The sequence below is a fragment of the Belonocnema kinseyi genome, chromosome 8 (assembly GCF_010883055.1).
Source record: "Belonocnema kinseyi isolate 2016_QV_RU_SX_M_011 chromosome 8, B_treatae_v1, whole genome shotgun sequence".
Taxonomy (NCBI): domain Eukaryota; kingdom Metazoa; phylum Arthropoda; class Insecta; order Hymenoptera; family Cynipidae; genus Belonocnema; species Belonocnema kinseyi.
Window position 1 is genome coordinate 103451451 of NC_046664.1, and position 16901 is coordinate 103468351.

General features: G+C 35.2%; 1 protein-coding gene across 1 annotated transcript in view; it reads right to left on the minus strand.

Moving 5' to 3' along the window:
- Window positions 1-14942, minus strand: part of LOC117178629 (gonadotropin-releasing hormone II receptor-like) — a 114082-nt gene extending 99140 nt beyond the window's left edge. The window contains exons 1-2 of the mRNA XM_033370052.1: window positions 14849-14942; window positions 8491-8831 (exon numbers count right to left, since the gene is read on the minus strand). Coding sequence (XP_033225943.1) covers window positions 8491-8831; window positions 14849-14942 — 435 coding nt within the window. The remainder of the gene's footprint in view (window positions 1-8490; window positions 8832-14848) is intronic.
- Between the last annotated feature and the right edge of the window lie 1959 nt (window positions 14943-16901).

A 16901-nucleotide genomic window follows, 5' to 3' on the forward strand; every position in this document is an offset into this window, starting at 1 on the left:
CAACTCAGTCATTTACAGCGTCTCCTACTATATTCACACGGACATAGCCCTGTCATAGTATTGGACCGCATCTCGTTTCAGATCTGGGATCACTGCTTCAAGCGATAGTCTACTACATGATCTAACAATACATGGTCTTGCTACACGCAACTAAAAAAAAGTTAACCAATAAAGAGCAACTCCACCACTTTTAACCATATTGGATAAGTGAGCGCGCGAGAATGAAGTATGTTTGAAAGGAAGTAAATGCAATGAGCGAAGATTGTAAGTAAAAGATAAAGAAATGAGATAGTTTATAAATAAATTAAATTAGTTTGAAAATAATGAAATTTTTTAGATGCGTGATCTAAATTATAAACAAATATATAACATCTAACTTGTAATATAGAAGAAATACGTAGAAATATGGATAACATAACCTCTCAAGGCACCTGAGGAATTGTACCTTTTAACGCGAATGAAATGAAGTATCATCCACCTAAGGAGAAAAAAGAATATTGTTTTCGGGCTGAAAGCAGACATAAATAAATGCAAAATATCGGTATCATATCCTGTATTATGATAATATCCGTTTTTATATTTCGTATATACATAAGCACTAAATGAGAACAAAAGAACCCTCTCAGGGTACACAAAGTTACATGTTCAGATCTTATATTCATATGAAATAATGATTTCAATGGCCTTTTCAATAGAAACACCACTACAATTTTCACAAAGTTAATCTTAACACGACGCGCTTTCACAAACGGATAGCGTCAGCAGTGTCCGCTTCTTGCACCTTATTTGAATATTGAGAACTTTCACATGTATTGACATTGGTTTACAATGTAGCCATAATTCATGATTTCAAATCTTTTGAGTGAAGACCGAGACGCTAACGGTTGCTATGGTAACCAAGATGGATAAAAGTGGTAGAGTGCGAATGGGGACGAAATTGGGGGAGCTGATGGCTAGACCGTGTATTCTTAGATCATGGTCTACTAGCAGCAATTGCTGAAAGTGCTGGTAAAAAATCGTGGAGTCATTAACACCCAGTGTGCAGTTAATAAGTGAAAAAGTAATTTTGGAACAAATTTTATTTATTTTTGTTTACTTTCTAACGTAAGTATATCACATGAAGTGAAATAATTTATTTTTTTCGATCATTTCATAATTTTTTCTTTGTAGATGGCTTAGAACTTACGGCAGCGCGTCATACGAGAGCAGACTGGATGCGTGGAATAAAATAAAATTGTTAAAATATAGTTATATATGTCTCTTTTTTAATTTCTTGTATTTTCATGGTTTTACATGTCAAAGTTCCTCAATTTTTATAACGATAAATCGATTCAAAAACAAAAAATCGGATTCATCATTTTATCATAAAATTGACTTTTCAACTGTGCAAAGAAATTTCTTTTTTAAAAGCAACCATGTTGCAATATTTTTTTTTATGAAAGTACACTATTTCAAAAGTATAGTCATGAATTTTCAGGTTAAAATAATTAAAATTGCGTGAGTTATGAATTTTTGAGTAAAAAACCCATTTTTTCAGTTTTTTATAGTAATTGTTTAACAAACTTAAAATAAACAAATGACTATAAAATCAAATCTACCTTATGAAAGATACCGTAAACTATATCGGATAATCTTATTGTGACAAAATATTTAATAGAGGTTAAACAATGCATTCTTAAATGCGCGGGGGTGTTTTAGACCTTCGATGCACTTTACCATGATTTGTGCGATTTATGCATTTTGAGGGTTAACATTGTAATTTCGATTTTGCATCTCATATGTTACTAGCTGTACCCTGTAACTGCGGCTTCGCCGCTGCGGAATGGCCGCATTAATAATTATTATACATCGAGAACAAACGGAACTGCAATAAAAGTTGTATAAAGTTATAAAAAAAAGTCAACACATGATGAACTATTTATTACTTAAGAATAACTTAACTTACGAATAAACTACGCTTTTAATAGTCCAATTTTGTATTGCATTAGCTGTTACTCACATGTTTTCTCTTGATATTAAGTTTAAACATGAAAATATACTGGATTGGATTCAACCTAAAATTTTAAGTATTAATCATAGAATCAACATAAAATTTTATGTATTATTCGTAGAATTTGGGTTTTAAAAATGCGAAGTCGGTAGTGAAATTTGAACTAAAGTTAAGAAAATGAAACTGAAATAATAAATTGAATACAGAACATGGAAACTGTATTTTTCGAATTTTTATTATAAAAATTGTATCTAAGTTGTCCAATTAAATTTCCACAAATTCCAAATTATGTGTGAAATTTGTACAAAGCTTAAGGAAAACTATGATTGCGAAAAAAAGAATTAACAAGTGAAAAACATAGAATGAAAAAAGCGTTTTTGAATTTTAAATCATATTACGGAGAAAAATGGATGTTTAAATGTCGATGTTCAAAGGGTAATATTGTCCCATCTAACATGCAGATATTCATACCAAATATCTACTATGTTTTTGATATGTTAGGCGTAAAAATATTTTTATGTGAAACTGAAACGCATTCATCCAAGCGCATGCGCACCACGCATTGGAATTTCACGACTATATTTGAAGGCTATATATATTTTCGATATTAAAGTTATGGAATATTACAATTTTGGAACATTTCCAAAGAATCAAAATTAGCTATCCTTAATTAAAGTTGGATTATGACTTTTGTCTGGCTACGTGAGGGAAGTCCCGAGATAACAATCATGCGGCGCATGCTTCAAGCACGCCTGCGACTCACACGATGCGACCCATATCACACGCAAATGGCAAGCATACTCCGCGATTAAGTGATGGGTAAGTGCGCGCGTGCAAAATGAGGCTCATTTAGCCATCACTCATATCTCACGTCGAAGTCCTTACTGAATACATATAAAAAATGTATCAATATTATTTTGTATTGAGCAAATTCGATTCAGTTGAATCAAATTAATATTTTATTTCAAATAAATTATGTATTTATCTTATTTCAAATAATATTTGTACATGCGAAATGTGAAACTTCATGGTTCACCGGACATAGTTGCCGACTTGCCGTCAGGCAGGTTATGTGAGCGTCAAGTTGTGGTGTACGAGTCATGCTTTTGAAGTCGAATTGCCTCGAACTCTATAATATCTGTTGAAGTTATTTGTCTGTTAAAGTCTGTTAGGAATGCATCCGACATTTTGTGGTTATGTACATTTCATCAGACCACGAATTTGCCAAATTCATTCGGGGGTGTCGGTAATTGATTTTTGAGGTTCGTAAATCCAAAATCAATTTAAAAGATATTGAATATTAACGATTCTTAGAAGGTGATGTGCTAGCCCTGGCGGACCGAAGGAACCGAAAGAAGCCTCTACAAAGTACTTGTAAAGACCCCAATGTGTTCCCATTCGGTTCCCTTTTAAGAAACTCAAAAAACACAGCATGATCAACTTTTAAACTGTTGAAATTCGGAATCTACCTCAAATTTTCTATCATAAACTCACAGAGTAATTGCAATACTTTTTTTGCAACGTTAAAAATTTAAAAAATATCATTAACTTCTGCTGAAGGTGACTTCAAGCGCATCCATAATAGCTCAAGTAGTATGTTGCGCACGAAGTTTAAAAATAACATTCTCTCCCACTTGCATCGCAGCGTTGTATTAGGATTACTCCGTGAGTTTCTAATGCAAATTTTAACGTACAATCTGAATTTCAACAATTTGAAATTTAATTTTGTTGTTTTTTTGAGTTTTTTAAAAAGAAACCAACTAAAGATCCAATGTATAATTCCCTAAAAACCTCTTTCTGTTAGGTGTCGTTCACTGAGAGATACGTATGTCGTTCACTGGTTTTGAAAGTACCATAAGAATATTTCAAATCTATTAAATCTAGTTAAATTTGGACTCCACAAAACATATGTTTATAAATTTAAAATAAAACTTGAGTTTAAGTAACCTAAAATAGGTACGATTTTTAATGCTGATTACAGATCATTCGTGCTCCGCTTACTAATCCAGTTTTTATTTTCTATTTTGAATTTAAAATATTTAACATAACCTCAAATTGATTGAATGTCTCATCTAATCGAAATTTCATACTCTTTTTCTTTTTTTTTTCGTTTATGTACAAACATTAAAGTTTAATTTTAAATTCACGAATAAGTTATCAATTCATTTCTAAAATGACCAAAAATAAGTAAACTCCCCAAATATTTACAGACGTTATTTCCCTAGCGGACCGATTAAATGGAAAGGATACTCTGCAGAGTATCCTCGTAGTATACACATACTATCACTTCCGTATCATGCAACAAAAACTAAAAAAGAACAGCAAGATCAACTTTTAAATTGGTGAAATACGGATTCTACGTTAAAATTGACATCAAAAGATCACGGGATAATCGCAATAGTTTTTTTTTGCAACGGTAAAAAGTAAAAAAAAATAAAATGAAATTTAAAAACTATAACTCCTCTCGACTGCTACTTACAGATGATGCGTTTGAAGTGTAGTAGTCAACAGGCGTTATACGTCCTATGTATTTTTTTACATTTTTACCATTATTTTATTGTTTATGCTATTGTTGCGATGAAGGATTAATAAATCGAGGAAGTAAGCTTAAGATTAATTATTTTAAACACACACACGATTTATCGAATCTATATGAGAGTTAACAGCTGAGAGATTACTTTTATGTTGGAATGTTGAGTTTACAAAAAAATTATTGATCATATAATGAGGTCGACCCGATCAGGTGTTCTCTGTCATATTATAAATTATCGGTAAATGGAGAAGAAAACAGGACACACATAATATTTAACCTAATTTGGAATAATTTACAACATGTTATAAATTGGCAGTGGATACAACTTTTTAACGCAGCGCTTGAATTCGCCTGTTCTGGTGCGTACGGATACCACCCGAATGATTTCATCCCTTCCAGGGAAGACCTCTGTGATACGACCCATTTTCCAGCACATGCATGGAACGTTGTCTTCTGCTACAGTAACCAAAGTTCGTACTTTGAGTTATATAATGACCTTTGGGTAAAACAATCGGGTGTTTTTTCGTGTATTAACTTTACTACGGCCAACATCGCGTTGCCGATTTCTTTGAATGAAAGATAACCCTGCAGTGTTTGAGACAAGTCCTTTTTCAGATTATGGATAAATCTCAATGAATAAGCTAGCACCATTTAAAATTTTTTTGTGTTGTCATATTTTTCCATAAAGTTTTTGAAATGGATTTTTCAATCCTTTTCTTTATTGGAATTTGTTAAAGTGAACAATAAGGAGGGATGAAAGACTTCTTTACACTTTTTTGAGTGAACGATTCGCGTTTCAGGCCAAGTTCTGCCATCTTGACTGAGCCAAATTGAACTGATTTGCCACATAGTGGCTTGTATAAAATCCTTTGGATTTTGCCCCCGTAATATAAGATCGGATGGATTGTGATCTGATGTTACGCGAAACCATTGATCAGGGGTGACCTTTTGAATTCCTGCTACTCTGTTAGCCTCAAAGGTGGGCAACGTATATGACTCTCAGCCGATCCAACCTAATGCGATCGTTGAATCGGACCAAAAGAAGGGTTTAATGAAGGGAATTTTTAAAGACTCGATTGTGAATTGATACAAATTTGTTAACAAAAGTGCTACGCATAACTCTAATTTTGGCAACGAGATAACCTTTATAGGCGCGACGCGTGATTTCGCACATATGAGAGAGCAATGATGCTCACCTTGAGTATTAGTCGAGCGGAGATAGATACATGCACCGTATGCCTTAGTGCTTGCATCACAAAATCCATGGATTTGTGTTTCCACTGTATTTGGAATGAAAATGCATGGATTAAAACGTAAATTGTTAACAAGGTTTAATTGATTGTTAAAGTCTAGCCATAAATTTTGCAACTTATACGGAGTGGGATCATCCCATCCGAGTTTTTGCTTCCAAGGAAGCTGAATTATTATTTTTTCTGAAACTACGACTGATCCCAGCAAACCTAGTGGATCAAACAATTTTGCAGTTTCTGATCAAACTAATCTTTTTGTGACATTTTTATTTTTATCGGAAATATTGGCTGTGTATACTATTAAATCTGTTTATGACTCCCAATGAAGCCCAGTGTTTTGATAGTTTTCGTCGGATCTAGAGACATGTGTGTATGTATTATATTATCAGGAAAATCGCTCATTAATCTTGGATAATTGGAAGCCCACTTTCGGACACTAAATCCCCCTTTATTTAATAGTTCGATGAGGTCATTTCGAAGTTATAGTGCCTCGCCAATTGAGTGAATACCTGTCAACAGATCGTCGACGTAAAAATCGAGTTGAAGAATGCGTGCGGCGTTTGGATTTGAATTGCGCTCATCCTCTGCTAGTTGCTGCAGAGTTCGAATAGCGAAAAATGGCACGGAAGCTGTGCCAAAAGGGACTCTATTTAATGAGTAAATTTGAAAGGGTTCATTTGGACTCTTTCGCCAAATTATTTTTTGATACGACCCATTACGTTGGGAAAACCTTATTTGCCGATACATCTGCTGGATGTTGGCTGTGAGAGCCAATGGAAAGGTTCTAAATCCTATGAAGATAGAGATGAGGTCACCTTGAACAGTAGGACCGACCATAAGACAATCATTTAACGAAATACTCTTGGAAGACTTCATGAAAACGTCAAATACGACTCGGGTTTTAGTGATAAGACTGTCCTCTTTGATCACTGCGTGATGGGGTAGCTAATATCCCGGATCTAATGAGCCTTTGTCTTTCACCTCAGACATGTGGCCTTTACCTAAATAATCATTTATGTAAGTTGGATACTGGTCCTTAAGTGACTGCTCTTTTTCAAATTTTTTATCGAGAGAATAAAACCGCTGAAAGGCAATATGCTTTGATTCGCCGATTTGACTGATTTTTTCATTGGATGGGAGTTGGACTATGTAACGACCCCTGTCGCCACGTTAAACGTGCTCTACAAAGTGAGTTTCACAGGCCTGCTCTTCCCTAGAACACTTGGAGGAAGGCTGCATTTGATCTCCCAGTGAGCACAGAATTTTGCGACGTCTTTACGACATCGTCACGATATCTTCACGACAATTTTACGACATCATGTCTCCGTGTCGTTACGGTGTCTTTACGATATCGTAAAGACATCGTCAGTTCATACGAAGTTTTTACGATATCGCAAAGACACCTTAACGATATGGACATAGGATATCTTAAAGTAGTCGTAAAAAGGTCATAACGATGTCGTAAAGACGTCACTAAATTTGGTGTCCCCTGGGCTAATTCCCATAAAAGGGGTAAACTTGTGTGTTGATTAAGTTACAAACCGATAGATTTGGGCCTACTTTATTTTTCCCTTTTGAATCGCACTCTACCTGCGATTATCCATTCTCAAATAGTTTTCTGTAAAACTTCTGTATGACCTAAGATATTTAATTTTCCTGCGAGCAAAAAGTTGTAAACTAATATTCGGAATTTAATGTTTAGCTCTATATCATCAACTGATAACTTTGGAATATCCAAATATTTTTTGTTGAATCCTAAGCGAGATGCGCAAGCCTTAGTTATTGTGCGTGATTAAGCCGCCCCCCCCCGTCTAACATCACATGGCAGAGTTAATAATTGCCTTGATTGTCAATGACGTCGACAATGGCAGTTGCTAAACAAACTTGAGATGGAACACGTATATGATAATTATTTGTAGATAACTTTTCATCAGATAGGAATTGGATTGGATGCTTTCCTTCATTCGACTTCTGTTCGAAATGAAAGAGTATATTTTATCTTTTACGAAATTTTCGACACAGACCTAGGCAGCAGTCGCTTACACGATGACCCACACGGAGACAATTAATGCGTAAAGACGCGTTTCTGGCTTCGGCTAGACGATTTTTTGAGGTTAATTTCAAAAAGTTATTTCACGAAAATATTGCGTGATCTCTCTTGAAAAAATGGCATGAACGCTGTGGTTTTACATCGTTTGAATCATTTGTAGATTGATTGGCTAGAGGATTGGAAAGTGAAGCAACGAATGTGCGAGATGGGTTCGAATTGTGAAAATTTTAATTTGGATTGTGAGCTGGACGCGTGACTTCAATCTGAGCACGGCTCTCTAAAAACGAAATCATTGTTTTAAATTTTGGGAAATTTAAGTTTCCAGTACATTCTTCCCATTTTTCGCGATTATAGTTATTTGATTTTTCTTTTATTAGATGAATTATGACTAGATCCCAATGATCGACTGCTTGTTCTAATGAGCGTAGAGCTCTAACGTGCTTTTTCAAGAATATAGTTATATAATTTTTCTTTTATTAGATGAATTATGACTAGATCCCAATGATCGACTGCCTGCTCTAATGCGCGTAGAGTTCTAACGTGTTCTTGAACGCTATCCTATCGAGAATTCTCTGGATATTGATAGCAAATTAAAAAGTGCTTTTAAATGATTTTTGAAAATAAATTTTAGGTTATCGTATCGATCTGTCAATAGTTTCCGAACTACCTTGTAATTGTCGCTTGATGATTCGATTGAAGCGATTACTTCTGCTGCTTCGTCCATGACACATGACTTCAAATAGTGAAATTTGAAAATGTTGGGTACTTGTACATTTTTATGTATAATTGAATCAAATATGTCTTTAAACCAGAGCCATGTGTCAAAGCTGCCTAAAAATGTCGGCAATGAAAGTTTAGGAGGATTTGGATCTAAAAAGACGTGACTTGCATTCTGAAAATTCGCGGAGTTGGCTGAACTATTTGCGCTGCCAGCAATTACTGGACTTGCACGCTGCAATTGATTGGCGGAAGATGTTGGATTTGCGGGAGCTATTTGATTTGTAAGAGCTAAAGGGTTCACGAGTGATTGTAAATTAAGAGTGTCTAATGTAACGAAAGATTAAAGATTAATTTATTTTCAAACGCACACACGATTTATCCAATGTATATGAGAGTTAACAGAGGAGAGATATCATACGCTGAATGGTTGCAGGTATAATAGTGGAGATGGGGGAACACTTCTTCGCCTGACGTCAAATTTGAATTCCCGACACAAGAAAGTGGGAAGTTCATTACTTTAAAAATTGGAAAGGAAATCTTTGTCGGTATATTGCCCGTGCCCAAGGTCTAGGGCGCATATGGGTTTGTAAAGCTGCATGGAATTATAAAGTTTCAAATGGTTTGGTGCAAACGAGACAATAAAATTTTATGTTTTAGACGTGAGTTTTAACAAAGTACCCAGTTTGCGACGGTTTGCAGTACAATTCTACTACGACTATAATAAAGGGATTTTTGCTTAAGGATGCCAGTTTGACGTCTATTTAGAAGTTTTCAGAGATTTAAAAAAATAGAAAGTTCATAGTTTTGAGGAATTTTCAAGTGACGATAAAACATCCTGAAATTATAAAATAAGAAATTGTTACGATGTAACAGTTGAAAAACAAATTATGGCGATTACTCCGTGACCTTTTAATGGCGATTTTGACGTAGAATCCGAATTGCACTAATTTAAAAGTTCACCTTATTGTTTTTTTTTTTAGTTTTTGTTGCATGATACGGAAAGGATACTATGTGGATACTATGAGAATGCTCTGTAGAGTATCCTTTCTGTTCAATCGGTCCGCCAGGGTTGACATAACCGTACATGTAACATCTCGAATATTTCAGTTCAATATTTGGGATGTTTTTGAGTAACATCTCACTTTTTAATATCTAAAGATGCTAACTTTAAAAATCTAGATTGCGGTCCTATAGTTAAACATAAAATATGTTAATCCTGAACATCTAGATGTTACGTTTGAACATCCATTTTTCGCCGTGTATAACTCGTGCTCAAGTCTTGGAATTTGATTAAGAAAAATGCGAAGTCTACTGTTAAATTAGAACGAAATTGGACAAAAACTCTTTCGGCGAGACTACTTGGTTCAGGGTCCTGACCGGACTATGTACTGCAGGCGTAGCGACAATAGTACCATAGGCTGCACCAGCGCATTATAAAATGATTGAAACTTATAGAGGCAGCCCCATTGAGTAACTCTTAAAGTCGACAGCGGTAGCAAATTAGTCCCAACCATTATGATCCAAGAAACTATGGTCTCACTACTTGGGCGCTAAAATACATAGTTCAATTCTGCTCTTTCCTAGGTTTCCCAAGTAGACCCATCTCACACAACTCTCAGCAAAATGTAGAAAAATTAAGTCGACCCTTAGTTTTTTTTACACTGGTGAATTTGTGTCGTCTCTCCCAAAGTTCTGAATTGTTACGCTTGAACAATAAGTTAACTGATAAACCATTTTGTTTGAATTAGTACCTGTTGTTATTATTTGTGTATTCTCTGAGGCACAATATTTAGATGTGGATGCGCCGAAGTTCACCTTCGGTTTGGTTTTAGAGCGCTTTGGTGATGGAGATCCCTTCTCAGTTTTTCTAGTTGTAGAAGACGTTTTAAAATTCAAAGGTTTTGTTATTTGATTGCATATTTTTCTTTTGTTGTATAACAAGTCTTCTACGTAACCTTCTGCTGTCTGAGTATAAAGTCAAGTTTCTGCCAAGTTCAAATAACTATAGCAACCTGTTTTGGCATATTACCAATTTTATTGATGCCAATAACTTGATGCGTCAGCCGTACACTTGCCATTCTAATAATTCACAAAAATCCACTGAAATGTACATTTTGTGGCCGAAGAGCCTCATAGTTTTTTTATTAATTGTAGTAGAATTCACCTTAACCCGTTAACGCCAAAAATGCCCCTTCGGGTACACCACTCTTTCTGCAATTATAATTTATGCAATTCAAGGTGTAAAAAATTGAGAGGTACATATTTTTGAAGCTTAAGATCTCTTCTTTCCGATGGTGGGTATAAAAATGTGATAAAGTGTTGTAAATAATGGAAAATATCGTTCAAGCAACAAAAAAACACGATTTTTTCTAATTTTTTTTTATAAAATCGAGTTTTCCCAATGGTTCTCAGCGTGCAATCTACTTTGAACCTCAATAACCGGTGGAATAAAAGCCTAAGCTTTCAGAGTACATGGTTCCGAGATCAAGTTTTTACATTAGCGTGTTCAAACTGGCTCGTTAATGACAAAAGTTTTGCGAAAACATTCATGTATTTTTTTCTCAAAAAGAATGATCGATCCGAGAAAGTGCAAAAGGAAAAAAAGTTCTCAGAATCACTCAAAGAATACGTGACAATTTTGCCAGAAAGTTTTATATTATCTTTTTGATTTCGCAATTTGTCGATTTTAAAAAAATTAAAAAATGGCTTCGAAAATTCTAAAAAAAATGCAGGTGAATTCTCTGTTTGATTCTAACAAATTGAAAATTTGTGATCATTTTTGCTATAAGCTCATGGTTCCCAAGAAAAAAATTCACAAAAGTCATCATTCTTGATCATGTAAATTTTCTATGATGACTTTTGAGAATGTAAACTCTTTCAAAAGTTATCGTGCTAAAAAACTAAAAATCTACAGACTAACAGACAGACAGAATAATTAAAAAAATATATTTTTCTGTATTAAGCGACATCTTTTTCGTTTCAGTCTTAATATTTTATAAATGTTGTTTAATGTTTATGTTTATAAATAATTAATTTTGCCAGATTAGGAATAGACACAGAACAATCGTTAGAAATAATGAATAGGTAAAGTTTTATTTTAAGTATAGAATACTTGGCAGACTAAGACCATTTTTGAGAACCACACAGATCACTCACTCGTTTATATAGACATTTTTGTAAGATGTAAGATTTACTGTCTTTATTGAGTTAATCACTTTACTGATCCGAAAAGATCGGACGATCTATCGCGATTCACTGCTGCTCGCACACTGGTTTTTTTCAAGCGACAAGGCTATCATCACACACTCAAACTGAGAAATCACGTGACTTCAAACATTCCTTTAAATAATACGGACACTGAAAATAGCTTTGAAATAAGCGATGTCGATAAATTGAACAATTTTCAATCGCAGAAAGTTTCATAAAGACGAAACATGAGAACTTTAAACAAATTTAAAAGTAATTATTAGCTCATTTGAGAAAGAATCGCGGAAATTTATACTAATAATCGGTATATTCTGTAGATATTTTATATGTTGAAATATATCAATATAAATATTAGAAAATATTATCCTTAGAATTATCTTAGGGCGTCTACTCAAATTCGGGAAAAAAATTCTCTGACAATTCTAGGTTGTTGCCAAGTATCTATATATTTTCCCAAGGTATAATTTTCCTGGATAATGAGTCACTCAAGTATTAAATATCACATTGTTTAAAGCAATTCTGATCCTATATCCCGTAAAAAGTATAACATAATACTTTCAAAAAAATATAGAAAACTCTAATTTTTGGTGAATTCCCTGTACATTTTATTTCTGTAAAGTAATTGATATCGAAAGTCTCTCCGTGTGTTTGGGCAATAAATTGTTTGTGGTTTGCTCAACTGCTTCGCGAACCTCTGGTGGTGCCTGATCGATGCCACTAAATTTAGATTCACTCATTATCTCTATTAAATTAACTACTGAAATTCGAAGCAAGAATAAATCGGTTATTTGACATCACGCGCGATTAGCTGATCGTAGTTGTTCGCACACGATACACTCTGATACTACACACTACCCCGAAGGAATAGACAGGGATGAGGTGTGATATGTCACTCGAAGCTTGTTTCGAAAATTACATAAATCGCAAGAGTCAACCACGTAGTAGTATCAGGATTGCGAAAGATTAAATTTTTGACACCTAAAGCAATTACTCAGGCAATTACTGATCTTGCTCTAAGGTCACTTCCGCACGCTATGCATGCTTCAAAAGTCAAACTTTTCATGCATGTGTTACAAAAAAACATCAGACCGGCAATCTGAAGGACCTGGGCTCGTATCCCATCGGAGCTAGAGAGAATTTTTTTCACAATCTTAAGATTAATCAATATTTAATAATATTGATTTAGACCAGTAGATAAACGAAATTAACATCTAAAAATATTTATTAATTTTTCTGGTCAAGAAACCTATATTCAATAATAAAAATGTGTAATTATTAATTAAATACATTACTTTTTATAAATTATTACTTTAAGAATTGTCTTTTACAATTAATTTAAATTATCTTTTTAAATTCCTTTAGTCCATTTCATTTGTTTTTCTTCAAACTATATTTATTGATCGTATATACTATAAGTTTTAAGTGGCCTGGTCGATATTATACATATCAGATTTATACATGTATGACTTCTGCACGTTCAGTGTAATCGTCGAGTCTACACATTAAAGTCTACACAGGCAAGTCTCCACGCTTAACTCTACAACTTTATATAAATAAATTGTTTAGAACTGGAAACATTAACTGTACACAATAAAGTGTACACGCAAACTCCCTGCACATTAAACTCTACACACTAACTTCGAAAAGTGGATAGCTAGAACATTAACTTTTACACAAATACACTCTACAGGTTAAATCTATATGCTATTATATCTACACATTTAACTCGGCACGTTTAAGGCTTAACATCATTTTGAAATATATAATAAAGTTGTAAAAACCCAAGATGCATATCCTAAAGTTCTGAAGATATCAAACCCATGCTCCAGGTGACAAAAACACATCATTTTCCGGAAAGTCTAATTTTAGGGGTTTCATTTTCAATGAATGGACATTCAATCGATGCAGCGCAACATAGATCCATAAAATTGGGGAACGCAGCGCTGATGCAACGCTGCGTTATCCCTAATTTTGTACAAAATTTATTTTCTTGTCCTGCTTAGGAGATGCTTGTTGTTAAAAATAACAATAACGGCAAGTCCTCTTTCGAAGGTTTCAGGGGAGCTTGAGCAACCCCTACTGAAAATTCCTATATAAGTTCCTATATAGGTTCCTATATAGGAGCCTACATAAGATCCTACATAGGATCCTACATAGGAACCTATATCTTTCAACTTTAGACGCCACCTGTAGGAAATGGCATAGGATCCTATAAAGGATCCTATATCCTATAAGGCATCCTATATCCTATATATCCTATATAATCGCCAGGACTTCCAACTTGTAGCTGTTATTCATATTTTTCCTCTGTCTTCGTCGTCTTCCAGCTGGCAAAATGAACTGGATAAAGTTGTCTATCCTCGTCGTTCCGCTGCAACAGTATCGCCCCCAACCCCAAGGACGAAGCGTCAGTGTGCAGCTCGGTCTCGGCATTAGGTGCATACGAAGCTAGTACTAGTTGTCGATATAACGCATTTTTCAACTTTTTAAACGCTTCTCTTTCATCCTTTCCAAAGTCCTAAAAAACTCTGTACTGTTGCGTTTCTCGACTGACGGCCTAATTGTACCCCCCTCTACGATATAACCTAGATAATTAACTTTTGTCCTTAGAAATTTTTATTTTTTCCAGTTAATAATCAAATCATACTCGCTCGCGACTTTCCAAAATTTTTCTAGTCGTTTTAATCCGTCAGCTTCATCTATGAAAGGTATAATCAAATCGTTCATCTCGGGAGCCTGTTCAATTCAAGAAATCGTAATATTGCCCGCTCAACAATACAGGTAAATGGTACTTAACTCTATGTTGAAACAGTCATTATCTATCGTCAAATTTAACATTTTTGTGCCTATAGTGGATAGATGAGGATTCTTTGAACTTATACGCCCGAATCGCGCGACACTTCTTTTAGCATATTGTGCTTCAATTTCCTCGAAATAATCCACTCTCTATAAACTTAAATCACTCGCGGTCTCAATAAAGGCTTCAACTTTATTTCCCTTAACCTCTATCATTTTATAATTTTGCTAACCTCTTTTTTTTCTTTTCATCGCACATTCCCTACTCATGTGCCCTTTTAACCCGTGATTAAAACAATTACCATTCTTTGTTTCAGAACTTTTATTCAGGACCCTCTTTTGCAAACTGTCTAATTTAGCACCCGCCTTCGCTTTCCCCTTGATCTTTTCGGGCATGTCTGATCTTACCTCAAGCTATCGGATGTCCCTTGCTGACGAATAACTTTGCCGAGCCTCGAAGCAATCGTCTAGCGTATATGGCCTTGTGAACTGTCTTTTCAAATTTCTCGATCCAGCGTTTTATATTACGCCCATTATCTCCACTAAAAACGTCCAACGTTCCCTCTACGTCTTTAAACGTCATCATTATGCATTGCAAAATTCGCCTGTCTGTCGGCTGTTCACATCGCGGGCCTCGGAAATCTTCAGTGGTAGGTTTCGATTCGTCACTTGAGCGCTCTCGTCTGTCAAGATGCGTTCCACGACCCACAACTTCTCGTCGCCTCGTCTCTACGTCGTCGCCATTTCGTATCGGTGGTGCCCTCCTGCATTCACTTTCGGACACTACTCAATATTTATCTTCATCACCATTTTCCAAAGCTTCAGATAAGCGATTTTTCAAATCCGCCTTGTTCCCAACTGTCTTTAAACCTAGGCGTCGTAATCAAAATTTCAATTCTTTCACTGTTACAGAACTGATATCCACATTTTCGTCTTCCTCTTCGTCTTGGTTGTCGCTAGCATCGTCTTGTTGGTCGTCTATCTGATCGTCATTTGGTCCACGCGTTTTCGTGGCGTCTTCTGCCCAGGCCTACCTTATACGCTCTTTCAGCACAGCTTTTGCACCCGCCGTTAGTAGTCCAAGTTCCGTCGAGCCCTCAATTATTGGGATAAAATGAATAAGCCTAGTTAATACATAAATTCGGCTTATTCGCTGAATAATAATTAAGATACAGACACTTTAAAATTTGAACAGTTACCCGCAACGTTTCCCGACAGACTGCCTCACACTCATACCTCTCCGCCTAACGACCTATCTCTAACACCGAGAGGAGCGTTCAGGTTTCTCACCAAGTTCACTCGTCAGGTGAACCTGTAAAAGGAGCATGGTTTACGAAATTGTACTACAAAGTGTCATGTTCTTTGAACGGATGCGTGTGAAAAGCTTTGGCGCGAATATCAAGATTGCCAGGTTATGTTCACATATATCAATATATAATGGGGAGGCATCGAAAGAAAATTATTTTTGCTGCAATTGCATCAAACCAAGTATTGTTGCAAACGATAATTTTTACAACAATCTTAGAAAGTGACGAAAAAGATTATACTTATTAGTTTGATAGTGGCATTTGTGATGGAAATCTCAATGAAAGTTTGAGGTCAACAGAAAGCGCCATCTAAAATAATAGGATTTGACATTATGGGATTTTGGTCTTCTGCAAATCAATTATTATCTAGCGGGAATTCTATACCGAATTCGTTTTCAGACTCTTCACAATTTAGTTTTCTTTTTACTGCAGGATTTATATAAGTTCCATTTCATTATGCCCAATTTCCCAAGCTCCCGCTAATACCTCCCGCATCAGATTCTTGCTGCGATAATTCAAATCCGATTGGCCAATATGCGAGCTGATGATTGTAGCACTGACCTCGTTCCTCATTCCATTTTAATGCTGATCCTTTAAAAACACTCAACTAGTTGTTGGGCGGTTTCCTGATGCCGTGCTCTGTTGTAGCGTTTCGCCAGATGTAGAAGTCATCATAAAGTTTGATCCTTAGAATACTTTTCTCGAACCATGGATTTTTATCAAAGCTGTGACTTGGCACAAAGTAGAACAGGACCTTTAAGCCGAGAAATTTTGTTCGAATTACGAGGTTGGTGAAAATCTTTATACGGATATAAATTTAAGTCATATAAAATATAAAAATTTATTTTTTAGAGAAATAAAAAATTTTATTCCGAAACATAACCTGAAATTTAAGACCAATTTATCCATCGGTTATTTAAAAATATAATGTAATGATTTTAGTGCACTGAGGTGAATAAGAGAATATATTTGAGACGATGGATAGAAAATGCATTGTCTCAGGTTGCATATCGACTCGGCAAGCAAAATCTCATCGCTTCCCTCTCAA